The sequence below is a fragment of the Coregonus lavaretus genome (assembly GCF_964263955.1).
Source record: "Coregonus lavaretus genome assembly, chromosome: 2".
In the NCBI taxonomy this organism is placed as follows: domain Eukaryota; kingdom Metazoa; phylum Chordata; class Actinopteri; order Salmoniformes; family Salmonidae; genus Coregonus; species Coregonus lavaretus.
This window is the reverse complement of record NC_139989.1, coordinates 57,070,809-57,097,284: the sequence shown is the minus strand read 5'-3', so window position 1 is coordinate 57,097,284 and position 26,476 is coordinate 57,070,809. Positions and strand designations below refer to the sequence as shown.

The following is a 26,476-nucleotide window of genomic DNA, read 5'->3' as shown; positions in this document are numbered from 1 at the left end:
ACCAAATCAGTGGCGGGTTAGCTGTTTGGTATTATTCAAACTGCAGATTGACCATTTAAATCTATGGTCCTCAACTTACCCTTTAAATCAATTCCATCCATCTGATTGGATGCCTTACTTATTAACCTAGCATATGAACGGCGGCATTAGCCTTAACTTCTCATTTTGACCATTGCTTATACAATAACTTCATTATATCGTGTCTTACTTCAGCAAACCATAACAGTCCTAAAATCATTTGACAAAAAGAAATAGAGCCTATACCCTTAAGATTGGTATATTTACTGTCTATCATTTAAGTGAGATTCTACATTCTTACAAATAAAAGTGCATAATATCAAAAAGAACCAGCAACTGATGTATTATAAAGTTCTTACTGATGCCTTATCGCTCTAATCCATTGTAAATACTATAAAAACAAAAGAAGTAGCAGCAAAACGGATTATGATTTTTACTACAGTATAACTGGTTGCAGGGAGTTATTCTTCTATAAGATCGATTGAACCTTGCGTCTCTGAACTATGACATTACTGGATCTCGACACTAAAGAAACCCACCCGTTTGCTATGTGTTAAGTATGGCGACAGGGGAGGGCTGGTCACAGAATGGGGGGGGGGGGGGGGGGGGGTGCAAATAACCTAGTGTTGTTACCTTTGAACGATAAGCCTACTACCATTGTTTCCGAATGTAAAAATCTACTTGTAACAACAAGATACGCACACACACGTCACTTAACAAGAGGTGATCAATGCCATGCAAACCAATCAAACCCTTACTGGAGCTAGTCAAAAGGAAAAAATGACATTTGTCAGCACTACAGTAAATTATTTCTGGAAGGATTGTGTCGGTCTGTTGTAGTAAGAACTGGGAAAGGAAAAAAACAGACTACATTTAAATTACTATTTTTCTTAGAAGGGAAACAAATATCATTTCAAAAATAAAAATAAATTCTGCAAGCAAGGGAAGAAAAATTGTCTAAATGTACCTGTGTTTTATAGAGATAAGTCCCAATATGAACAGGTACGGTAATGTACGGTCTATGAAAGCTTGTGTAGTATAGGTGCAAATTACTCTTCTAGAACTCTCCCCGTTATTATGTTGAAAAGCCTCTCATGCTTTCCCCTCTGAGGCTAGCCTTCAGGCAGCTATTATAAAACATCAGCGCTACATCTGTATCCCACCCACAGCCTTTGTATAGATTCTCAAATGACTATTGTAGAATGTATGCAATGTGCTTGTGCACCGATTGGTCGTTCGGGCCAGGGCAACTACCTTCCCTGCCTGAACTAAGTCTAAGTGTGCCAGTCTACATATGTGTGTTGTGTTTTTAAACTGTGGCTCCTGGGCTGGTTTTGAGATTTCTCCTTAATTTACTTATTCCGGGGTTGCTGCCACCCCGCCCGCCCTCCCACCACAGCTCTCCTCTAACCTTGGTTATCGAATGGATCTAGTGCCGTTCGTAGCCGGCCCGTGCATTTGCTTATCCTACCCTCCCTCCCCCTCTTATAGAACCCCTGTGGCTTTGGTTACATCGGAGTATGTCGTTGGATTTAAGTTTGGCGTTTGAAATCCAGAGGTTTTCTCCCCAGTTTCCCTCCCAGTAACCCTCCCTCCCACCCACCCTCACAGAGACACACAGGGTCGTGGGACTTGTAGTCTGAATGGACAGGAGCCAGGGCCAATCCCTCTCCTCCTCCCCCCACGATCAGGGCAGTGCAGTAACACAGATGGATGAGTTCCCCCAGTAACCCTCCCGTAGATTAAACCTGGAGAGGGGACAAAGTGGGAGAAGAGGAGTGAATAGGAAGAGGAGGGAGAAAAGGGAAAACAAGTTAATTTTTTATTCAGGTGAACAGAGAGAACATGGACTAAACATAACATTAGGATATGGGGAAAGGAAGCCGATCCTAGATCAGTTCTACCTAAAGTGAGTCAATACCTGACAGGCGTGTCCTGTGTCGGCGAGGGGAACTACACGCCATAGCAGGCCGACAGCCTCTCCTTCAGCAGAGGGGGGAATTGTTCTGAGAACTGCTGCCAGTTCTCCTCGCCCACCTGGTCCTTGAAGCCATGGAGGATCTACAACACAACAAACAAAGCTTGTAAATCAAGGTGGGGTATACGGTCAGTGGTCTTCAGCGACTGGCAAAGCTGGTTCTTTTGTTTTCTTGGCACCACACATCTCAGAGTCTAAAATATCCACAATATATGTTCAGATTTCGAATGTCTGTAGATAAAGATCATCACAGGGTGTGGAGGAAGAGGAGCATGAGGTCTACTTAGAACCCAACAGTCTAGAACCTTTGTATCCTGAGGATCAAACGTATGGGTGAGATTTGTTGAGGTATATATCTCCCGAGTGCTTACCTTGTAGAACATGTCTCTCAGATCGTCCTTAGGACTAACCCAGGAGGCCACAGCATCACAGAAGAAGATGAAGTCCTGAAGAGAGACACCAAAGTTCATATGACAACATCCTCATCATCCAACATTCATCCACATTCCCTTACTCATTTAGGTTCCAATCATCCTTCAATGACACCAAACACGCTTGGTTGAATACAATGTGCCTTCTCTCACCAGAGTTACCTCAGAGTCTAAATTACATCCACACTAGTTATTCAGATTAAGAATGTCTGTTTAGAGTTCATAATAGACAAGAGTGGAGAGGCAACACACTCGGGGAACCAAAATATTAAAAGTATTGGCCCCAGTAAATCCATATTCCTGTGTGGAACAGTGTTCACCTGAACCACTCCAGCGGGGTTGACGCCGATCATCATGCAGATTCCACGGAACGCAGAGTCTTTCTCCTCATTGTCCCTGATGTTCCTCAACGATGTGCACCAGGGTCTGATGAACTGTTGCAGCATGGGAGACACCTCCTGTGGACACACGTACCCCAGCCTGCCGATCGTAATGGCTGTCCCAAGAGAAACAGAGGAGTGATTATGTGTCAATAACTACAGGGCCATACCAATAAGTTTTAGAACAATAACTTCAAAGTCAGATCTCCTAGTCTCACACTCAGAGCTTTAACTTCCACATTGAACATCTCAGATTTCAAATGTCTGTTAAAGAGATCATAATAGGAGTGGACTGGAGCCTAAATACTTGTTGTTTTCCATGGGGGTAGGGATTTAAACATGTGTCTGTGTGAGTACCGTACCTGTATTCTCCAGGAGGGTCTTGGGTGTGTTAGGTCTGTTGATTATCTCCACCAGGTTGTTGAGGACCAGCCCAACATAGGGTTGCATGTCTGATCCTACAGTCACCAGGGAAAACGCAACACAATCAACCAGCTGGAAATTATGGCATTGCTCTCCATACATTTACATTTTAGTGATTTAGCAGACGCTCTTATCCAGAGCGACTTACAGTTAGTGCATACATTACTTTTTCTTTTTCCCCATACCCCCCGTGGGAATCGAACCCACAACCCTGGCGTTGCAAACGGCATGCTCTACGAACTGAGCTACATCCCCTGCCGGCCATTCCCTCCCCTAGACGACGCTGGGCCAATTGTGCGCTGCCCCATGGGTCTCCCCGTCGCGGCCGGCTACGACAGAGCCTGGATTCAAACCAGGATCTCTAGTGGCACAGCTAGCACTGCGATGCAGTGCCTTAGACCACTGCGCCACTCGGGAGTATACCCATACCTGGGTTCAATTACTATTGGAAATCTTTCAGATACTTTGAGCATTTTCTCTAGCCTGCCTGGAGTGGCAAATGGACGGGGTTTAAACTTTGGGGCCTTTTCTATAGGTTCCTTTCATATACAATCAAGCACAGCTTAAGTATTTCAAATGATTTCAAATAGAATTTGAAGCCAGGTCTACAGTCAACTCCAACATCAGCGCTATCAAGTATTCACTGTCATTTAGAGTATTTATAGTGTCATCATTACAATCACTTCTATCAAATCACCATTACCAACATGGATTACTGATGGAGTGAATCTGGTGGTGTTGCTACAAAAATAGGGTTCTCGTGATTTCTGGCCAATTTCCCAAAATGGCCACCATCTTTAGCCATGGTTCCCCCTAGCTCACCTGAGCAATCTCCTTCATCCTTCTTGTCAGTTCTCCCTGTAGAGGTATTTTAGCACAATGTCACTACACTGTACTACTGCTGGTTGGCCTGCCATGCTTGCACACACCTGCAGGCCTCACTGTTAGAGTCCAATGGTAGCAGGACCCATCACTCAGGCATCTTGCAGCACACTGTAGTCAAGGGAGATTGACTCACTCGTATGACAGAGGGTCATTGAGTTCATGGGTTATAGAGCAAGGGCAGCGAATCAAATCTGACAGAGTTAGCTACATGCTCCATCCAAAAGACAGCAAACCCTAGCAGCATACACCATAACACACGTGACACCATTACCATCTGTGTGTTCATCCCTACACCGGGACCTCTGTCACACACTCAGACCTTTAACTTCCACATAGAACATTTCAGATTTCGAATGTCTGTTAGAGAGATCATCATAGGTGCAGACTGGTTGTTGGTTGTCTGTGTGTGTTATTATGAGAATTAGTAAGGGAGGGAGAGAGCGAGGGAAAGCAGAGATAGTGAGATGCATTTAAGAGTGGTTGTGAGGTAAAGAGTGCAGGTGTGTAATAAATTAAGACTGCAGTCAGGACACACAGCAAGCAGTAACTCACCCATCTGCATGGCGATCTCGCCAATGGCCCAGGTAGCGTTGTTACACACAGAGATGAACTCTGGGTTCAGGTTCAGGCCCAGGATCGGCATGAACTCAGCTGGATGGGGGATACACAGGTTTATATACAAACACTACACACAACTTGTCACACAATCCCTGCCATACACAAACTCCCACAAACACACAGGTTAAACAAACAGTACACTCAACAAGTCACACAATCACTGGTATACACACTCACCAATATACAAATAATACCTAAACTACTAGTCACTCCAACACACATACCTCCTCAGCGCCAGCAACTGGTAATCTAGTCCTGATTATGAATCTACTTTTTCATGACATTGACAGGTAATTTCTTCATTACTATGGTCGACTCACCAATGCAGGGTTTGACGTGAGGGAAGCAGGCCTTGGTCAGGTCTCCCAGCAGAGCAAAGGAGCTCTGTCTCACCTCTGGCATAGGGTCCTGGTGGAACGCACAGTTAGTCTCAAAAACACACACACATCTGGTTAAAACAAATATTTGGAACTTTTAACACTCCAAACAGCAATAATACCAACTTTCATACAAACCAGTTTCAGTTTTTTTTTTGCGAACGACAGAGCAGCACTGTATAAACTATACGGCAACTTATCCTCCTTCAAATTGACTAATTTAACATTTTCAAAATGGCCACTGACAGTTGGCACTTGGATGCCCCTGTGTACCTGCATGCACTGGAAGAGCAGGGTCATGATGTTGCTGCGGGCAACCAGCTGGTCCACACTGCCCCCCAAGCCCTCGGCCAGGCCACTCAGCAGGTCCAGGGCCACAATCATAAAGTCCTTGTCAGGGGCTTCGTACTGGTCAGGGTGCTGGTTGTACATCTGGAGAGAGAGGAGACGGACAGAGAGTCATCAGTGGGTTGTTGTTCAGTTAGGATATGAAGCTAAAACGCTATACGATTTGTTTAATAAATTGCTGAATAAACGCAGTTTGTTTACGCTAACTTATGTTTTGTGGTGTAGAATAAATTGACAATTAACATTTGTTTATATTCTAACTTATAATTAATATCTGAAACCAGGTTTCCATCCAACCTTTTCATGCCAGTAAAGTACATGTTGGATTAAAAAAAAAATCACGACAGGCCTGATGGAAAGAGCAAATTTGTCTGTAACCTTTCCAAACGTCGACAAAACAAAATTCGCTAGACAAGGTGGAATCTTTTTGCTTCGGTAAAATGTATTATGCGAGAAATGGCGGTGGAAACACTTCTGCGCAAATATTGATATTACCATCATACCGAAGAGTCACACGATGGCATGTGTGGTCCTCCCACTACGACGTGGGAAAGCATGCAGTTTATTAGGCTACAGATTAAATAAATTATGATGAACTTCACAGGGTGGTGAAAGTGCAAGGTGATGAGCTTGATGCTCCTTTCCAATAAATATCGAGGGTCTTATTCTGGTGACATGATGATCGATGCTTGGCTGCCATTTGAAAACTAAAAATATTCTCGCTCTTTTGTCCATAATAATCTCATCATGTAGGCCAACGGTCACCAACCTTTTCTGAGTCAAGATCACTTTCTGAATCAAAATGGAAGCTGAGATCTACAGCTCTGATTTTTTTTTTAAACATGACTTAAAAAACCTAAGCCTATGCAACATTAACCCCCCCAAAAAATAACAGTTCTGTAGCAATGAGGTTTGTGCAGTAGGCTATAGGCCCAATACATTATCACTGCATATTGGCTATGCTTGAATTACCAATTCTGACCATTAAAAAAAATATATATATATTTAAAAAATGTAGGTATATGATCACACTGGCAATATATCATTTGTTGTATTACTTGTGAGGCACAGCTAAGTGAGCATAATTTGTATATATTTTTTACTGGACTGATGGCCTGCATCCGATGATCAGTCTGAGGGGAGGAATGAGCAGCGGTGAGGCTGCCTCTCACCCGACTCACCATCTCTCCCTCACTCCGCTGATAAAAGGGGACAGTCTTCCAGCTGATGGCAAAACTCAAGTCGCACTGCATTATTTCTGCCTCATGCACCAATTCATGTTGTTACTGCTATAAACAGAGAAAGTGAAATATTCCTCGATAATATAAAAGATAAGCTGCTAATAATAACAAGCTTATCGGCACACATGGCTTATAAAAAAGGTTTGAACAAAGTGTTGACAGTGATTAATAACTTAAACATTAATTTACTTATAAAACCAGTAGCTCTATGCTGTATTCATTGAGTCGCTCTCTAGTCATGGTTTTAAACCTTTGCTGTGTGTTCGAGGCTTCTTTTTGCAGTCTATGGCTTGAGGAAACTGTGCAGACAGTGATCTGAGCTATCTAATGGCCAGCGATAGTCCTATAGGTGCACTTGATTTGCTCTCTGGGCCTGCCGGGTAGGTGGAGTTCTACCTTCAGACACATGAAATGGTTCAAAATGGGAACACTGCCTTCCCGACGCTAGGGCTGCTGAATCAAGTGCACCTACCGCCAACAGCGTGAAACTAATTTTAAAAATCATCAGTAGAGTTGAAAACACGATGGAAACAATTTGTATACTTTTTTGGGGGGTATATGGGAATTTAACCACAAAAGTAATTTTTATGTGCACTACATCACGCACATCCTTTTATTTAAATGTTTTTACATTTCATTCATTTAGGAGACGTTCTTATCCAGAGCAACTTAAAGGAGCAATTAGGGTTAAGTGCCTTGCTCAAGGGCACAGAGATTTTCCACCTAGTCGGCTCAGGGATTCGAACCAGCCACCTTTCGGTTACTGAACCCAACAATCTGGGAAAATGCGCATATTGTTTTTATGCAGATTTTCGAATGAAAATCTGTCGCCAATTAGAAGGAAACCTAGCTATATCTAGCTTATTTTGTAACAGTTTTTGTTGCCATACATTAACATGGTTCTTCACTGAAGGCATGTCTGGTGATTTAATATGTATAAAAGTACTATAGAGAGCAATAGTAATGGCGTATTTTTGTAGGTACTAACTCCACCATGGCTCGTTGGACAAAGCCTATGGGGAAAATCGTTTTTTGGGATAACCGCCGAAAATAAGGTCTGTGGTAAACACAGGCTTAGGAGATATACATTTTGTTCTATAAGAATCTTCATCAGCTAACGTCACTTTTTTGTGAATTGAAGCATTTATGTAATCAAAACAAGCACATAAAGCCTTCATAATTCATAAAGGTCATGTTATTAACCGACTGATATCTCAGAACAAAACGTATAAGATCTAAGCCTGCGTTAACCTCAGATCTTAATTTCACCGTTCATCCCAAAATCCCATTCTTTCCACATTAATTTCCCCCATAGGAATGGCTGAACGATCCAGAGGTAACTCATTTCCAGTTTTTAGGACTACAAGCTGGCGAGCTCTATAGGTTCTTACCATGGCCTGAGCGAGGGTCTTCTGGACCAGGGTGACACAGCGCTGGTAGACAGGCTCACAGTAGGGCAGGAAGCCACTCTGCAGGGCCGTGGCCACCGACGACAGACACTGGGGGGCCACAGAGAGACAGGGTTAGTTTGGTGGGTGAGGGACGGTAACAACTAAAACACAGGCTGCATATCAATAGGTCAAAGTGGTGTCCTGTCAGTGTGGCCTTTCACTCACTTGCACCGATCTTAAAAGGGACAGTTCACAAGTCCCTTTAAGATTATGCATTCTTTCACCGTTCCTGTGATTTCACTGCATATCAACGAAAGGAGTCAAGGAGAGGGACTGGCTTTTTAACTTTTCAGATACAGAAGTCGGTCAGTCCCCGTTTCGATCTCATGAGCCAATGAAAATGGAGTAAAATTGCATAGGGACGGCAACTTTTTTTTAATAAATGCAAGATCGACCAGAGCCTGTCGTATCCAATGGGAGGATATTAATCAGTGGGCAGAACAAGCAAGGAGGGGCAGAGCCAAGCACCAGCTAGTGAGATCCTGTTGGCGCGTTCTAGCATTTATTTGCATATCTCCATTAGGGAACGCGTACTCTGAAGTGTGCGTGTGCAATAACTCAATTCTTCCTTGCACTCCTTCTAAACAACACATTTTAATTGTTTTACTTCGGCAAAAGGGTAAAGTCTGGAAAACGCAGTCTACTCTGTTACAGATTCTAGTTTTAGAAACAGAAAACTGTACGGCTATCAAATATTTTGTTGATAAGATTTGCAGAATGTCGGCAAAAATCCATCTCGCACCATCTTCTCCCACTGCCGGCCACTGGGCTTCCTCTCATCACCATATTTGGTAGTGAGTGGAAACGCCAAGCGGATGCTCCAACGCTTCTTTCATTAAGAGGTGTAGTACTGCTTTTCTTCCATCAGGGGGCAGTATAATACCGACCATTGGAAGCACAACAGTCACCCGTTTCCATTTGTATGCTTTGAGAGGCTCTAAGAGCTATAGATAATTTTGTATTGATTTTAAAGCTACCTACAACAAAAACACTGCCTAGTGCCTGACCTCCGGCACCAGTTATTGTTGTCAGCTCAAGAGGTTAAGGAGACCAGTCCTATCAATATTCTGCTGTGGATCAGCAAACGATCTCTAATTAGCATCATATATGTTCAGATGAGAACGTGTCATCATTTCCACAGCAGCAGCTAAATGCAAAGTCATTCTGCAGTCGGCACACACACACAGTCACACACACTAGCAACAGCCTACCCTCCACTTCAGCCGCTCTAGGTTTTCCCCCCAACAAGCCAGATTCTCCATTCACCAGAATATCATTATTGTTGGTATCTGGCTCACAAGACTAGCAACTGCCCTAAAGCAATGACGTAAATTTCCACAAAATCATGTCTAAGAAAGATCCACCTTGTGATGCACCAAACATGATTCATGTATATAATAATGTATAACCTCCAGAAGTGGAAAGAGATCCTTGTCCTCGTCCTTCAGCTCATTCCATTTGGCAATGAGGGGAGGCATCAGCTTCTGGATGTACTCCTGTGAGGGGGGGACAGTAAAATTACAATTTAGTAATATTGTGTCTCTTCACCATAAACATTAAACCCGTGTAAACCCACCAAGTTGAGCTTGTGATGTAGCGACAATCTACAGGTGACATACACTGCTCAAAAAAATAGAGGGAACACTTAAACAACACAATGTAACTCCAAGTCAATCACACTTCTGTGAAATTAAACTGTCCACTTAGGAAGCAACACTAATTGACAATACATTTCACATGCTGTTGTACAAATGGAATAGACAACAGGTGGAAATTATAGGCAATTAGCAAGACACCCCCAATAAAGGAGTGGTTCTGCAGGTGGTGACCACAGACCACTTCTCAGTTCCTATGCTTCCTGGCTGATGTTTTGGTCACTTTTGAATGCTGGCGGTGCTTTCACTCTAGTGGTAGCATGAGACGGAGTCTACAACCCACACAAGTGGCTCAGGTAGTGCAGCTCATCCAGGATGGCACATCAATGCGAGCTGTGGCAAGAAGGTTTGCTGTTTCTGTCAGCGTAGTGTCCAGAGCATGGAGGCGCTACCAGGAGACAGGCCAGTACATCAGGAGACGTGGAGGAGGCCGTAGTAGGGCAACAACCCAGCAGCAGGACCGCTACCTCCGCCTTTGTGCAAGGAGGAGCACTGCCAGAGCCCTGCAAAATGACCTCCAGCAGGCCACAAATGTGCATGTGTCTGCTCAAACGGTCAGAAACAGACTCCATGAGGGTGGTATGAGGGCCCAACGTCCACAGGTGGGGGTTGTGCTTACAGCCCAACACTGTGCAGGATGTTTGGCATTTGCCAGAGAACACCAAGATTGGCAAATTCGCCACTGGCGCCCTGTGCTCTTCACAGATGAAAGCAAGTTCACACTGAGCACACGTGACAGACGTGACAGAGTCTGGAGACGCCGTGGAGAACATTCTGCTGCCTGCAACATCCTCCAGCATGACCGGTTTGGCGGTGGGTCAGTCATGGTGTGGGGTGGCATTTCTTTGGGGGGCCGCACAGCCCTCCATGTGCTCGCCAGAGGTAGCCTGACTGCCATTAGGTACCAAGATGAGATCCTCAGACCCCTTGTGAGACCATATGCTGGTGCAGTTGGCCCTGGGTTCCTCCTAATGCAAGACAATGCTAGACCTCATGTGGCTGGAGTGTGTCAGCAGTTCCTGCAAGAGGAAGGCATTGATGCTATGGACTGGCCCGCCCGTTCCCCAGACCTGAATCCAATTGAGCACATCTGGGACATCATGTCTCGCTCCATCCACCAACGCCACGTTGCACCCCAGACTGTCCAGGAGTTGGCGGATGCTTTAGTCCAGGTCTGGGAGGAGATCCCTCAGGAGACCATCCTCATCAGGAGCATGCCCAGGCGTTGTAGGGAGGTCATACAGGCACGTGGAGGCCACACACACTACTGAGCCTCATTTTGACTTGTTTTAAGGCCATTACATCAAAGTTAGATCAGCCTGTAGTGTGGTTTTCCACTTTAATTTTGAGTGTGACTCCAAATCTAGACCTCCATGGGTTGATACATTTGATTTCCATTGATAATTTTTGTGTGATTTTGTTGTCAGCACATTCAACTATGTAAAGAAAAAAGTATTTAATAAGATTATTTCATTCATTCAGATCTAGGATGTGTTATTTTAGTGTTCCCTTTATTTTTTTGAGCAGTGTAATAGAACATAATGGCAAACAGATGATTTATACACATGCCATCTCTCACTAAACAATCTCAGTCTACAATACATCCACACTGGTGATTCAGATTTCGAATGTCTGTTTGAATTCATCATAGATGAGAGCAGAGGCAACAATGCAACAATCTTCACCATAAAGATGAACCTATGAAAATTAACCAAGGAGGTTGTGATACAACAACAATGCACCACAATGAACAGAGGATGTTGTACATCATAAGACGGTACGGAGTTGTTGGCCGTGAAGCTGATCCAGCTTTCTGATTTTTCTATGTGCTAGTTTGCTAACTAAGTGACGATATTTTGAGGTCCAGACTCACAGGCTGGTTGAGGTGGTGTCCTACGGAGTCAGCGAGCGTACCGATGGCGTCGTAGAGGATGAGCAGGTTCTTGTGCTGGTACTTGCCGAAGGCGAACACCAGCGTGTCCAGGATGAAGCTGAGGTAGGGCACCAGCTCTGTACACGCCTCCTCCTCCAGGGTGGCAAACGCACTGAGGACCACAAAGGCCAAAGGGTCAGAGTAGGAGAATGGACACATCACACACACAGACATTAATACAAGACACACAATAACATCTGCTTTGAGAGAATGCAACCAAGCTGGCCTATACACATATCCCTTCAGGAGACCAGTCCTACCAATACTCTGCGGTGGATCAGAAAACGATCTCAAATTAGCATCATATGTTCAGGTGAGAAACATGTCATCATTTCCACAGCAGAAGTCAAATGATGGTCGGGTTGAACTTTTGGGACTATTCCATTGGTTCCATCGCAGCAGGCAAGCTCATACAAGCACAGCTTAAGTAATTGAAAAAAAAAATACCCAGGTCTGACTGTCATAGCTGAAACACATGGACAATGCCAAAAGAACCCTCCCACACACACACTGTACACACCTGCAGGCGGCCTCCTGCACCCTCTTGTTGCCGTCCAGTATCCTCTTGAGCAGCTCGGTCATCAGGGGTTTGAGGTGGGAGTCTGGGGGCTGGCTGACCACCCAGTGGGCGTAGCGTGACAGGGTCCAGCAGGCGATGGAGCGCACCAGGGCCTTCTTGTCACAAAGGCACGCAATGAGATGGGGGAGGAGCTCCGGAAGGTAGGGCACCATGCCCTGCATACAGCCTGGAGGAGAGGAGGAGAGAGAGAGAGGGTGTTTTTGTCACAGACACAGGATGAGGTGGGGAAGGAGCTCCGGGAGGTAGGCACCACAATGCATGGAAGTTTACTTTACCTTCTATAACGGTCTTTTAATATTTGGTTTGTGATTGGGGTGGGGATCTGTTTACTAGGGAGGTCATGAGTTCAAAGCACAGATAGGAGATAATCTGTTCACTTAATATTATTAGCAGGTTTTAACCATGACACATTGTCTTTACCTGGTGTATTTGTGAAGTGATTCAATTGAATATTGCCATCTGTGTATCGCTTAGGCAACATTCAATTCCTCCTTTCATGCCGATAAAGTTAGATAGAATTTGAATCTAGCTAGCCTTAGGCAAATTCTTTATTGACAACACTCAATTGTAGGCCAAGTCTATTATCAACACACAGCCACGTGAAAGACAGCCAGTCATCTGGCTTAAAGTGTTTATATGTTTTAATATAAAATATACTCTCAAATGGAATCCAATTAGTGTACATCCTATTAGTGACGTGTTAACTGGGTCAGTGTCAGCGCAGTGGAAAACATATGGCATTACAACTACGCTGCATTAGGACAGCGACACGTCTCCATACACTGTCAACACCTTCTGGGAGCCTATATTAGTGTGTCATGGACCAACACTGACAGTGGGGTCATAAAGGGCTGAAGAGAGAGAGAGAGAGAAAGTGTAGCAAATTCACAGTGGAGAGAGAGAAAGTAGACAACTCTGGAGTGACAGGGGAACCAGACATTGGCGTGAGCATCCACTGACAAATGAATGACGGCACCACTGCTAAGTCAATCTGAACTGATATAATGCAACAAGGAACTAGAGTTCCATTAGCAGAGAAAGAGTCTGCAGGGACAGAGACGTGTTAATTCCGTCAACAAAAATATTCAAACCCCTATTTTTCAGTGGCAATCGATGAGACGATAACTGACTAAACAGACCCAGAAAAAACTACAATTAACCAAAATTATTTTTCTTTTTGGTACATGAAAACGAGACGAAATTATCCCTGACTAAAATCTGACTCGTTTTTTTATCTGTTGCAGAGTAATGTGTTCTTCTGCCAATTTGGCTGTTGGGAAGAGAATCGTGAGATAGGATGTTATGCAGAAAGATATGTTGGTAGGACAAGGATATGTATATTTGTGAACATGAAAGTCAGTGATTTATGTTTACTATCGGTTTATGAGGCAATACAAATGTGATGACAAAATGTGACTAAAATGAAAGGGCATTTAGTGGACTAAAATGGCCCACTGTCCTTTTAGACTAAATCATTATTCAAATGACAAAAATCTGACTTCATGATATTTTAGACAACATGTCTAAGACCAACCTAAATTTTAAAAAAGTGGCAAAATTAACAGAGTATAGGAATATGACTGTATGAGAGACCTCTGGATCAGACAGTATGAATACTAACACCATCATTAACAGTCAGGAGTTACATAGAATGCATCATATCCAGAGGGACAGTCAACTCTCAATGGAGTGATAGAGAGATGGAGAAAGAACCACTGTGTACTGTACATCACAGCAGAGAGAGGAGAGCAACAGCGCAGAGAGTAGCAGAGAGAGAGATGGAGAGCCAAGAGAGAATCAGTTGAGAGAGAAAAAGAGTCACACAGATGAGACTGAGCAAGAGAAGGAGAGAGCTATGTGAAGTGTAAACAGTGTGACTGATTGATTTCCTAGTCCTTACCCTCAGCGATGGCTCCCAGCACCAGGATGCCAGACTCCTTGATGACCCAGTCAGGGGAGAAGAGAAGGCCCTTGAGCAGGGGCAGCAGGTGGGGCAGCAGCTCGTCCCGGAACACGTTGGCCAGCACATCCAGCGCCGCCGCCGAACACTTACCTACAGGGAGATAATAGGGATAGTTCACTCAGAAACATGATGAAAAACATCTTTACAGTTTTGCTCTGTACTGAAAGTGCTCCATCTTGAAAACTTGACTGCTGGGACATGTACAATTTGGGGGATTTTATTTACAGTGGACTAATGACCAAAATACTAAGATGGCTTTAGAGCGAACTAGTCATTTAATATCATACCCTTTTCACAGTACTGAATCTGGGCCAAGCCATGTTGTACTGGTCTGAACAGTAACAGATTCTTCAAATAAACCAACCACGCTGGCCTATACACCCATTCCTTTGAGGTTAAGGAGACCAGTCCTACCAATATCCTGCTGTAGATCAGAAAACGATCTCTAATTAGCATCATATATGTTCAGATGAGAACATGTCATCATTTCCACAGCAGCAGTTAAATGCAAAGTCATTCTGCAGTCGGCACACACAAACACAGTCAAACACACTAGCAACAGCCTACCCTCCACTTCAGCCGTTCTAGGTTTCTCCACAAGTCAGATTCTCCAGTCACCAGAATGTCATTGATGCTGGTGTCTTGCTGACGAGACTAGCTACAGCCCTGAAGTAATGACACAGCAATTTCCATAAAATCATGTCTAAGAATTATCCACCTTGTGATCTAGTTATGACACCGGTAAAAAGCTATATCATTTCAGTAAAGGTTACGTGAACTAACACTCAGATACAGAATAACAATTCTATGTCGTTTTGTTCTATGCAGACACCATTGTGATAACAGTGGTCTTCCACCTTTCTGGCGCATCTCTGCATGGGAATGGCTCCATTGCCAGACAGCAGCAGGGAGCATCACTGATGCCAGTAATCACTACTCTGGCTGTGCTGTTCAGTGTTCACACTGTCCAATTACCACCTCTAGCTTTACTGCTAATGAGACGCTGGGGAGCAGTGCACTGACAGTGGAGAGCAGAGCAGCCAAACAGGGAAGTAACTGAATCAGTGTACTGTTTAGATGGTGAGAGTACCTCTGATCTTGGCTAGAAAAGCAACGCTAAGGACCTAAAGAGTCTATAGAAAGACTTAACTTTCCACTTATATTTTCACAAATACAGAAAGATTATCCACTTAATTGTTTTTGTTACTTTTGACAACATTGTCCCACAGGAATGACTATCAAATGTAGTTATATTATGCTGCTTTAAGCAAGCATACACAGACAAGCCTCATGTAGACTGCAGCAGATACAATCCTCCTGCTCTATCCATCGACAGTATCAGTCTGTTTTCTAATTCTTCTCCCATCCTGGCTGTGGTGGTTTCAGTAACAGTTGGCTTAAAGTAATGTCAGACTCACGTAGGTTCCAGTCAGATAACGTATCGTCATCATCATCGTCATCTTCGTCAATGTCCTCTCCCTCCTCTCCCTCTCCTCCCTCGTGCTGCAGGGTGACGGTGCGTGACTTATGGAAGCGGGGCTTGATGTCCTGCTCACTGTCCGGCACTGCCTCGTCCTCCTCCACATCACCCTGGAGAGAGAGACTACATTAATCATTGCTATATTTTATTTTTCTGGTCCGAGGTCTGTGCTGTGAAACATGACAGCAAGCATAAGATATGGCTATACAGCACAAAAATATCTGGGACCAGGCTAATATTTTATAACTTGGGCAAGGAGTTTTTCCAGGAACGCGTGACCTGACTAGGAAAAACTCCAGGCAATACCTAGGGCCGAGACTGTTTCCTAGTATAGCAGGACCAAATGAGGTTTCAGTTCAGGAGGCTAAGACCTTCTCATTCTAAAAAAGCATGCTGTAGCATGGACATATGGACACAGCTTAGTGCCAGAAATAGCCAGTAGGGTATTAATGCACTGAAATGAGTAAGTGTGTGGCTTCTATGACAGAGGACTATGAGTCAGGGTAAGGAGTGTCTGGCAGGCAGAAATTCCCTGTGGGTTAGCCTAGGTGATGTGTTATGGAACTGGAAATGTGTGGACAGTTAGCAGGGGGGAAAACACTGCTACACCATTAACTGGCATTAACCAGATACAACGCCTTAGGTCAGAGAGTATGAATACATCAAATATCAGTAAAGTCTCAAGCTAAAGCTGTCATCACACCAAGAGTACCAGTAAGGAGAGGGTGGGAGGAAAGACATCTGGGTCGTGTTCATTAAGCATGAAACTGAACAAATGGTCCGAAACAGGGAGGTAGTATCTAAACTGGTCCAATAAGAAACAGTCATTTTCATTTTCCGTTGCAAAACGTTTTGCTACAGTGTGCCCTAATGAACACAACCCTGGTGGGGAGAAATAGGTGTGGTGTCATCATTCACACCCAGAACAGATAGGCAGGCTCACCTTCAGCAGGATAATGTCTATCTCAGAGTACTTCATGCCGTTCACCAGGATAGGAATGAGCCTACAGGAGGGAAGAGAGAGACAAGGCACCATTAGTCAAGCAGTCTTTCCATTGTTGGTCAATCAACAACACAGCATTTCTTGGTTCCATATAATAATAGATTGAAGTTATACAGCGTCAGATGTGGCAAGTGGGCTGCAGCTGTCTGGATCAGACAGTATGAATACAACAAGCATCACTGACCATCACAGTTAATGTGTTATGCATCATATCCAGACAGCATGGGAAGGGGAGAGGGTAAACGTCATGAGAGGTCTTATACTACAGCTAGCCAACACTACTGAAATGGAATCAACATTCTCTGTTCCTCTGAACTTCCTTCTCTTCACACCTAATAGAACACAGTACAGTATGTTGACAGAATTAAATACACTATGAACTATAGGACCTCTATGGGTATGTTACTCTTACAAGCTGTACTATTGACTAACCTCTGTTCCCCTCTTCACCTCTGACCTGACCGTTCCCCCCTCTCTCTACATCACGTACAACCAACACAATCCAGGTGATGCTGTATGTTACAGGTATGTTTAGGATTACTCACTGCACCAGGTGTCCAGAGAGCACCTCCTTGCAGATGGGCTGCTCGGCCAGGGTGAGCCAGAACTCACAGGCCTCCAGAGAAACGTTCTCATCCGGGTCCTGTGTGCGCTGCAGCATGTACTGGCGGGAGAGAGATACAGACACAGCAGTGTCAGGGGTTGGGATTGGCTGATGAGGTATGACAGTGTCGGACGTGCTGATTGGTCTGTGGGAGTGTAAATAAGGAAGTGGTGGTGGTCTCACTTGTATGATGCTGTGCATGTGAGGGATTAGCCGGTCGATGCGGACCTCCAGCAGCATGACCAGAGCGCGGCACACGTTCTTCCTCACCTCCGAGTCCTCGTCTGTAGCCAGCGCAAACAGGCTCTGAGAGAGACAGAGACACGAAGAGAGAGAGGGATAGTGCAAGAGAGAAAGAGAAGGAAAGAGTGGTGCCAGAGAAGAAAATAAGAGAAACCGATGTCAGTCTTGAATCTACAGCTATCCTCAACACCATTGATTACAGTTCACACCGTTGCCTAGACGATGGACATGTAAGAGGCTGTAGGGTTTGGATCAGACAGTATGAATACAACAAGCATCACTGACCATCACTGTCAAGGTGTTCTGCATCATAGCCAGAAGAGCTCAGTGTTCTTCAGTGTCACCACCATAGAGGTAGAACTACTAGAATGGGCATAGCCCATCAAACCACAACAATTATATTTCTATGGTCAACACAGTGTTGTGTGTTGCCTGATGCTCACCTCGATGAAGGTGTCGATGTTGTCCATCAGGGCCTGGGCTCTGCCGATGATGAACTGGTTCACACAGGCGATGGCATGAGATCTACAGGCAGAGACAATATCACCATGAGTCACAGCAAATGAATGTATTTGAAAACAGTGGGATAAGTAGGAGGAAAACTTTTTGAAACCGACCCAAATGTTCCACGCAACTACCTAAGCTGGTCCAATAAGAACACAGATGTGTAATCCGTTGTAAAACGTTGTGCTATGCTCTACTGAACACAACAGTAAGAACAGAAACAGCCAATGGAGTCTAGAGGCAGCCTGTTCTCAGATCTGTTTGTGCTGTCTTGCCAACTCTTCTAGTCATAACTATGACCACAGGAGTTGGCAAGACAGCACAAACTGATCTGGGAACAGGATAGTCTGGAGGTACAGGGGACCTCGGACTGACCTGATCTTGGGGCTGCAGTGCTTGAAGAACTGCAGGAACTTGGGGATCATGATGTTGAGAGGGCGGTTGAGCGCGTCGCTCTCCAACAGCTCCGACGAGTCCTCGCAGATCTTCTGCAGGGCGCCAAACGAGCCCTGATCAAGAGAACACACGCAGACAGACAGAGTCAAACTCAGAGCAACAGAGGGGGATGACGTAGGATGATTTGAGACAATAGGCTACAGGTCTGGATCAGACAGTATGAATACAACAAGCATCACTGGCAATCACTGTCAAGGTGTTCTGCATCATATCCAGATGGCATGGGATGGGGAGAGAGAACGCTACTGAAAACATTTAGCAACGAGTAAAATAACTCTTAGGAGGTACAGAGAGTTGTGGAGAGGTAAAGAGAGCTGTGGAGAGGTAAAGGAGGGGACAGGGAAGGAAGACCGAAGAAGGGATATGAAGACATGGAAGGAAGGGGAAAGAGAGAGGGACAGGGAAGGAGGGGAAAAAGAAAAGCAAGGGAGACGGGGAAGGAGGAGGACAAAAAATGGAGAAGGGCGACAGATGGAAAAGAAAGGGAGAGTAGAAAAAGAGGTGAGTGTGAGGTAGGCAGGTAGCTCCTGACCTCGCAGGTGTTGTAGTCCTCAGAGTTGAGCAGGTTACACAGCTGGGGCAGCAGCTCCGGCCATGTCTGCAGCTCCCCTTTGGAAGTGATGGTGGTGATCAGGATACCTGAGAGAGAGATGAAGAGAAAGAGGTTAGGAAGCAACACTCACACGGTGGCTTCCTCTTAACACTAAAATAGCAGTCTCTTGGAGGTGACACTGCCATTCTCACTGAGCATGTTGGTTTTGCATTGCCCGGTAACTAGGGTGGGCAGAGTTTGCACATTTTAGACCATCGCATTGGTCCTTAAGTGAAATCTCCACCCACCCGGGGCACAAGGCGAAGCAAAACAATTGAACCCACTGATCTGGGAGAAGTGGAGAGGTGAAAGTAAACACTCCTGAAGGGTTCCACTACATTGCTTCCACCTATGCTGTCTTGTCAGACCAGAGATGTGGGGAAACAGGGATGTACAAGAGAGTTAAGGTATAGAGAGACCTCTGGATCAGACAGTATGAAAACTAACACCATCATTAACAGTCAGCAGTTATATAGAATGCATCAAATCCAGAGGGCAGGATGGGGGAAGAGAGATGTCTGTTTGGGGGGGGATGAGGAAAGTGAAGATAGCTACTAAAGCAGGTGTGTCAAACTCATTTTAGCTCAGGGGCCACATGGAGGAAAATCTATTCCCAAGTGGGCCGGACCGGAAAAATCATGGTATATATAACTTAAAAACAACAACTTCAGATTGTTTTCTTTGTTTTAATACGATCAACATACAACATAAAGCTGGAGCCTGAGGACAGTGTGTCCAAAATAGTACAAGCACAACATCACTATTAATCATAAAACACGTCAAGTTTATTTGAAAATTCTAATGAAAAAGAACACAAACACACAATGCCTCAGTGATTAACAGAACTGTTTCACAGATCACAGAACTATATCAGGGTGTCATTTCTCAGGCAGAAATGTAGATAAAAAATAATGAAATCCTGTTCCCCAAACAAGTGCAAGAACCACATAGTCAAGAATAGGTTAAATATACAAATAAAATAAAATCAATTAAAAACAATAGCACATCAACATAAAAACATAAATCTGAAAGCGTTGCTCAAACTCCCGTAACAGTCCCGTTATTTTATCTTTGAACCGCTTCATGTCTGCCACATGTTGGGTCGCGCACACATTTTTCAGACAGGGGAAGTGAGCTGCATCACCACCGGCAAGTTGCGTCTCCCACAATGACAGCTTCAACTTGAAAGAACGTATGCTGTCATAATACTGCGTGACAACTTTGTTGCGCCCTTGCAGCTGTTTGTTCAAGTTATTCAGGTGCTCTGTAACATCCACCATAAATGCAAGGTCCTGCATCCATTCTGCGGAATGAAATTCTAACACTGGTTTGCCCTTTTCTTCCATGAACTGTTCAATTTCTTCTCGTAAATCAAAGAAACGCCTCAGCACAGCACCTCGGCTTAACCATCTTACCTCAGTGTGGTATGGCAGGCCATAGATGTGGTCTTTCTCTCTGAGAAGGCTGTCAAACTGACGGTGATTCAGGCTTCTGGATCGGATGAAATTAACAGTTTGGATGACCACCTTCATGACGTTATCCATCTTTAATGACTTGCAACACAAAGCCTCCTGGTGCAAAATACAGTGAAAAGTCAAAAAATCACGTCCTCCATTTGCAGATTGCACTTTCTCTCTGAACTTTGTCACAACGCCTGCTTTTTTCCCGATCATTGAGGGCGCACCATCTGTAGCCAGGCCGGGACCAGTCCACTCCGACCCTGTCCAGCGCGCCGACGAGTGCGGTAAAAATATCAGCTGCTGTCGTTGTATCTGTCATCGGCACCAACTCCACGAACTCCTCGGTGACGGTCAATGTGTCATCAACTCCGCGGATGAAAATGGCCAGTTGTGCAACATCTGTAATGTCCGTGCTTTCATCAATTGCAACCGAAAACGCAATAAATGACTTTACTTTTTGCTTCAACGGGCTGTCCAAATCCACTGAAAGATCGGAAATCCTGTCTGCAACTGTGTTTCTTGTCAGGCTGATATTTGCAAAAGCCTGCCGCTTTTCAGGGCACACAATCTCCGCTGCCTTCATCATGCATGTTTTTACAAATTCACCCTCACTAAATGGTTTTGAAGCCACTGCGATTTCATTAGCAATGAGGTAGCTAGCTTTCACTGCAGCGTCACTGATGTCTCGGCTGTGAGTAAACACAGACTGCTGTTTCTTCAGACCCGCCAACAGTTCATTCACCTTCTCTCATCTCCGCTGTCCTTGAAAGTTGTCATATTTGTCGGCATAAAGACTCACATAGTGGCGACGAAGGTTATATTCTTTCAGCATAAATAGGATGACCATTTTTCTTGGAACACTCTGCGTCCACATTTCTCTTTTTTGACAGAGACATATTGGGGCAATGAGGGTGCCAAAGCACATAATGTTAAAAGTAGAAGCCGTAATAAATATCGCGGGCAAAACAAAGTAGCTCATTGGCTGCACGTGCTTGACCTACTTGCTCTGCCCCGGTATAAACAGTTTGCTTGCTTAACACAATTGCTATTGCGCCATCCAGTGGACGCAATTGGAACAGCAGTTTATTTTATTGAAAAATTGCAGCGCATTTTTATACTGTACAAAATTATTATTAAAAAAAATTGTTTTGTTTTTTTTATCTCGCGGGCCGGATTAAACCCGTGGGCCGGACGTTTGACACCCCTGTACTAAAGGGAGGGACGGTGAGAAAAATTAACCACATTAAAGCCAAGGACAGCAGTTACCCGAGACAGATGCAATGCATGCCAAGACACACCTACTGTCACCACACAGACAGAACCATGTCTCTGTCTCACACCCACCCAGACCTAACCACCCCCCCCCCCCCCCCCCAACACACACACACCCACCCACCCAGACCTAACACGCACACACCCACCCACCCACCCAGACCTAACACGCACGCACACACCCACCCACCCAGACCTAACACGCACACACCCACCCACCCAGACCTAACACACGCACACACCCACCCACCCAGACCTAACACACGCGCACACACCCACCCAGACCTAACACACGCGCACACACCCACCCAGACCTAACACACACACACCCACCCAGACCTAACACACACACACCCACCCAGACCTAACACACACACACCCACCCACCCACCCAGACCTAACACACACACACCCACCCAGACCTAACACACACCCACCCAGACCTAACACACACACACCCAGACCTAACACACACACACCCACCCAGACCTAACACACACACCCACCCACCCACCCAGACCTAACACACACACACCCACCCACCCACCCAGACCTAACACACACACACCCACCCAGACCTAACACACACCCACCCAGACCTAACACACACCCACCCAGACCTAACACACACCCACCCAGACCTAACACACACACACCCAGACCTAACACACACACACACCCAGACCTAACACACACACACACCCAGACCTAACACACACACACACACACACCCACCCAGACCTAACACACACACACACCCACCCAGACCTAACACACACACACACACCCAGACCTAACACACACACCCACCCACCCAGACCTAACACACACACACACCCACCCACCCAGACCTAACACACCCACCCACCCACCCAGACCTAACACACAACATACCCCCCCCAGACCTAACACACACACACCCAGACCTAACACACACACACTGACTCACCGATGGTGGCACGGATGAGGGGTGACGGGTCGCCTATGTTGTTGAGGCATTCCTGCTTGATGAAGTCAGCCACGGCCGGGGGGAAGTTCTGGTAGTGGGCCTTCACATTGTTCTTCAGGATCAGACCACTCAGAGAACGAGTGGGCTCATCTGGAGAGAGAGAGCAGGAGGGAGGAATGGGAGAAGAGGATGAAGTCGGGCGGTCATGGGGTAGAGGAAGAAAAAGAGGAGAATGTCAAAGATGCAGACGAAGGCCACAGCAACGTGCGTTCCAAATGACACGCAGCAGTCTGGAGAACCACTAATAACAAGGCAAGCAGATAATGACGGCATGCTGACCAAAGAATGGACAACACAAAGAAACAAAAAACTCATTTGAGCTAAGAAGTAATACGGTGTACCCTAATGAACACGACTCAGGCTACTGGACGCTCACCTACAACATATAAACTCACTCACACAGACAGAGGGCTCTCACCTTCAGTTTTCAGTCTTGTGAGCACAAAGATTAAATAGTTGTTGAAGTCAGGGAACTGGTTGAGCTGTTCAAGTTTCTGACAGCACGGTTAAGGGCAATTTCACATCACAGACAACTCACATGATGCTAAACTCAAACAAATAACTAGAAGTACACTTTCACTGCAGCAGTGTAATCTACTGGTGACATTTAGACAGAGGAAAAATACCACCAGTTGAAATACTAAGTGCGGTGCTTATTTCAGAAGTTAGGAATTTGACAGAGTTTGGAATGCAACGGATCTGTGATTTCGTCACATACCAGCTAAGTTTAATTCTAAAGCTGCAGAAATGGTTGCCACCCCTTTGTATAGGTTGTACCATATGAATGATTTTGAAATAACTGCTGCTATAAGTAGCCTTACCTATGGTTCCTAATGAGGACAAGGGTTTAAGTAAGTAATAAGTAGGCTAGTGGAAGTTATGGATTGGAGGGTTAGGATTATATGCTATACTAACAAAGGCAAACTCTAAAGGACCAGACAGAGTAGTATGAGAGACCTCTGGATCAGACAGTATGAATACTAACACCATCAGTAACAGTCAGGAGTTCTATAGAATGCATCATATCCAGAGGGACAGTCAGAGTGACTGTCTTATAACACTATCGCCACTGTGATACATTGTCAATACAGGCCCCATAGACTGAGATCCCTGCAAACTGAACTAGATGATGCAATAACCATAGAATAATATGCCATTTAGCAGGCACTTTTATCCAAAGCAACTTACACTAATGTGGTGATACAGTTTACGTATGGGTGGTCCCAGGAATCTAACCCACTATACTGGTGTTGCAAGCACCATGCTCTACCAACTGAGGACCACAGAAGAGCACACAGAAGTACCACTGCCATACAGGTCCCCATCCCACTAACCCCCTCTCCAGTCAGTGTCTGTACATGAAGAGGATACTTGTTGCACGGCTCTCTGTGTGGCCGTGTTGGGGGACTGGGAGTCCTTGAGGAGCTGGAGGACCTGCTGGAGTCCCTGTTCATCCGGCTGCCACTCCATCCTGCATGGGGACCACACCCACACACAAAGTTACAGATATATGAATTACGTATGTCCCCATTACTGATATAAGATAATACAACAAGGAAAATTAGTGATATAATAGAGAGTTATATTAGCAGAGAGAGTCTGCAGGGACAGAGAGAGAGAGTATAGGAGTATGACTGGGACGGCAGGTAGCTTAGTGGGTAAGAGCGTTGTGCCAGTAACCGAAAGGTCGCTGGTTCTAATCCCCGAGCCGACTAGGTGAAAAATCTGTCGATGTGCCCAAGGCACTTACCCCTAATTGCTCCTGTAAGTCGCTCTGGATAAGAGCGTCTGCTAAATGACTAAAATGTAAATGACTAAGAGAGACCTCTGGATCAGACAGTATGAATACTAACGCCGTCTTAAGTAGGGAATTATAAAGTGTGCATCATGTCTGGTGGTCTATTACTTATTGGTGCATTACTTTTGACCATGATCCATAGGGTTCTGGTCAAAAGTAGTGCACTACGGGGAATAAGGTGCTATTTGGGAAGCAGCCATGGGCTGACTGGCCTTTCTATAGTTTAAATAATTGATGAGGGTTTATAAACGGATGCATCTTGTGATGTGGCACGGATTGGCACTGGATTATATGACAATACAAATCAATAATTTGATATGTAGAGCTAAGAAACAGGCTACAAAATCGACATGCTCTTGCAGCCGGCTTCCCAAAGTTAACATTCGGGGATTCTATTATTAAAATATCGACTGCCAGACTAAACGCCATATGCTCACTAATGATGGGGAATGCAGTGGCATTATGTGACCGAAGGTGAGCCATGCACATGGCCAGAGCGGGGCATGCAAAAATAGGCCTGCAAAACAGCGCCGCTTGCGCGGTTTCGTTGCATGAGCTTGTTTCTACCCGGAAACGGGTCTATAAGGCCGGGTAAAGACAGCAGCAAAGTTTGTGGGAGCTCGAAGCTGCAGTTGAAATGGGGAATCGGATTGTGGCAAATAAAACGAGGCCATGCTCTGCTAAAGACAAGGAGTAAAATATATCGGTGACCCAGCTTAACCGCCCTAATCCTGCCCCACCCCCCACGACACCCGGTTCCCTTCTGTCGGTGTGCTGCAATATAGCTAGAGATCCCTGGACCGGGGACGACATGAAACAATAGCCGCCCTACAACTTTCTTTGGTCACAACACAATTAACTAGCTGATATGTAAACACCACAAACTATCTTCTTGATAGTTGTTTATGTTACACTTCCCACTATCTGACTAACGTTGGCGCTATGGTAATATTAGTTCCGACGATCGAACTATATAACTAGTCACGAAAAAACCCAAAGTACCGGCCACGGTAGCTAGTCGGGTCAACGCCGTAAACTTAACCCTTCTCACCACGGCAGTCCCCGGCTTCACCAGCCACACACATGCAGTATAAAAGAAACAAGGCCAAATATGCGGCCTCGACACTAACAAACAGTACAAACATGGGTTAGTTAGCTAACGTTAGCTTTATAAGGCAGTCGATATATTATTCGATTGAACATGGCAGACAAATAACGCCAACTGAGAAGTAATCTAGACAAAGTTACTATCTCGCAAGTTTAGCTAACGTTAACTGTTAGCTATTCTACTGCTAAATATGGCTACTAACGTTAACCTAGCTAGTTAACGAGCTAATAACACAAATATTTTCAAATTTGGCCAGTAGCCTACTGGCTACTTGGCGTTTGTTAGTAGCCAACTTTATATGAATCGCTAGCTAAATCCTACCGAGTATCGACAAATGGTCAATTTGTTTGATGTTGCGTTTGCTTGCTATTGTGGCCCAATGCATTCATGTGCTCTCGCTAGCTAATAACCTAGCTAGCTCGCTAGCCGAAATTGTCAGTTTGTTAGTTAGCTAATGCTAACTAAGCTATTTCCTTTCCCAGCGCTTAACGTTACCTGCTTGCTAATGTCACCAATTATTCAGCTATCAATCCAATTTCGTCTTATTTTGTTTAATATAGCTAGATAACACATCACATGCTACGTACAATATTGATTTGTAGACTGAAGTTTCTCGACGGGGCAGCTTCTTTCTCGTGCTCGTCCTCGCTTGTACTACAGGTTTGA

At 45.0% G+C, this 26,476-nt stretch overlaps 1 protein-coding gene across 1 annotated transcript; it reads right to left on the bottom strand.

Moving 5' to 3' along the window:
• Positions 1-888: 888 nt before the first annotated feature.
• LOC311144969 (transportin-2-like) lies at positions 889-26,476 on the bottom strand. The gene is made up of 24 exons (XM_084181167.1): positions 26,398-26,476; positions 24,276-24,375; positions 23,323-23,398; positions 22,845-22,994; positions 19,104-19,210; positions 18,491-18,624; positions 18,055-18,136; positions 17,552-17,674; positions 17,310-17,428; positions 16,705-16,765; positions 15,700-15,871; positions 14,219-14,371; positions 12,259-12,484; positions 11,679-11,850; positions 9,560-9,646; positions 8,091-8,198; positions 5,384-5,542; positions 5,054-5,141; positions 4,668-4,766; positions 3,170-3,265; positions 2,748-2,923; positions 2,368-2,442; positions 1,940-2,079; positions 889-1,766 (listed from the first exon to the last, which is right to left on the bottom strand). The coding sequence occupies exons 2-23, from the start codon at positions 24,372-24,374 to the stop codon at positions 1,972-1,974; spliced, it is 2,670 nt and encodes an 889-aa protein (XP_084037293.1). The 5' UTR covers position 24,375; positions 26,398-26,476; the 3' UTR covers positions 889-1,766; positions 1,940-1,971.

Coding starts and splice junctions, on each gene's coding strand:
- LOC311144969 (XM_084181167.1), bottom strand. CDS start 24,374: ATGGAGTGGCAGCCGGATGAACAGGGACTCCAGCAGGTCCTCCAGCTC. Junction 11,851..12,258: donor GTGCAGGAGGCCGCCTGCAG/GTGTGTACAGTG, acceptor TGTGGTCCTCAG/TGCGTTTGCCACCCTGGAGG. Junction 9,647..11,678: donor GACACCACCTCAACCAGCCT/GTGAGTCTGGAC, acceptor CCCCCCTCACAG/GAGTACATCCAGAAGCTGAT.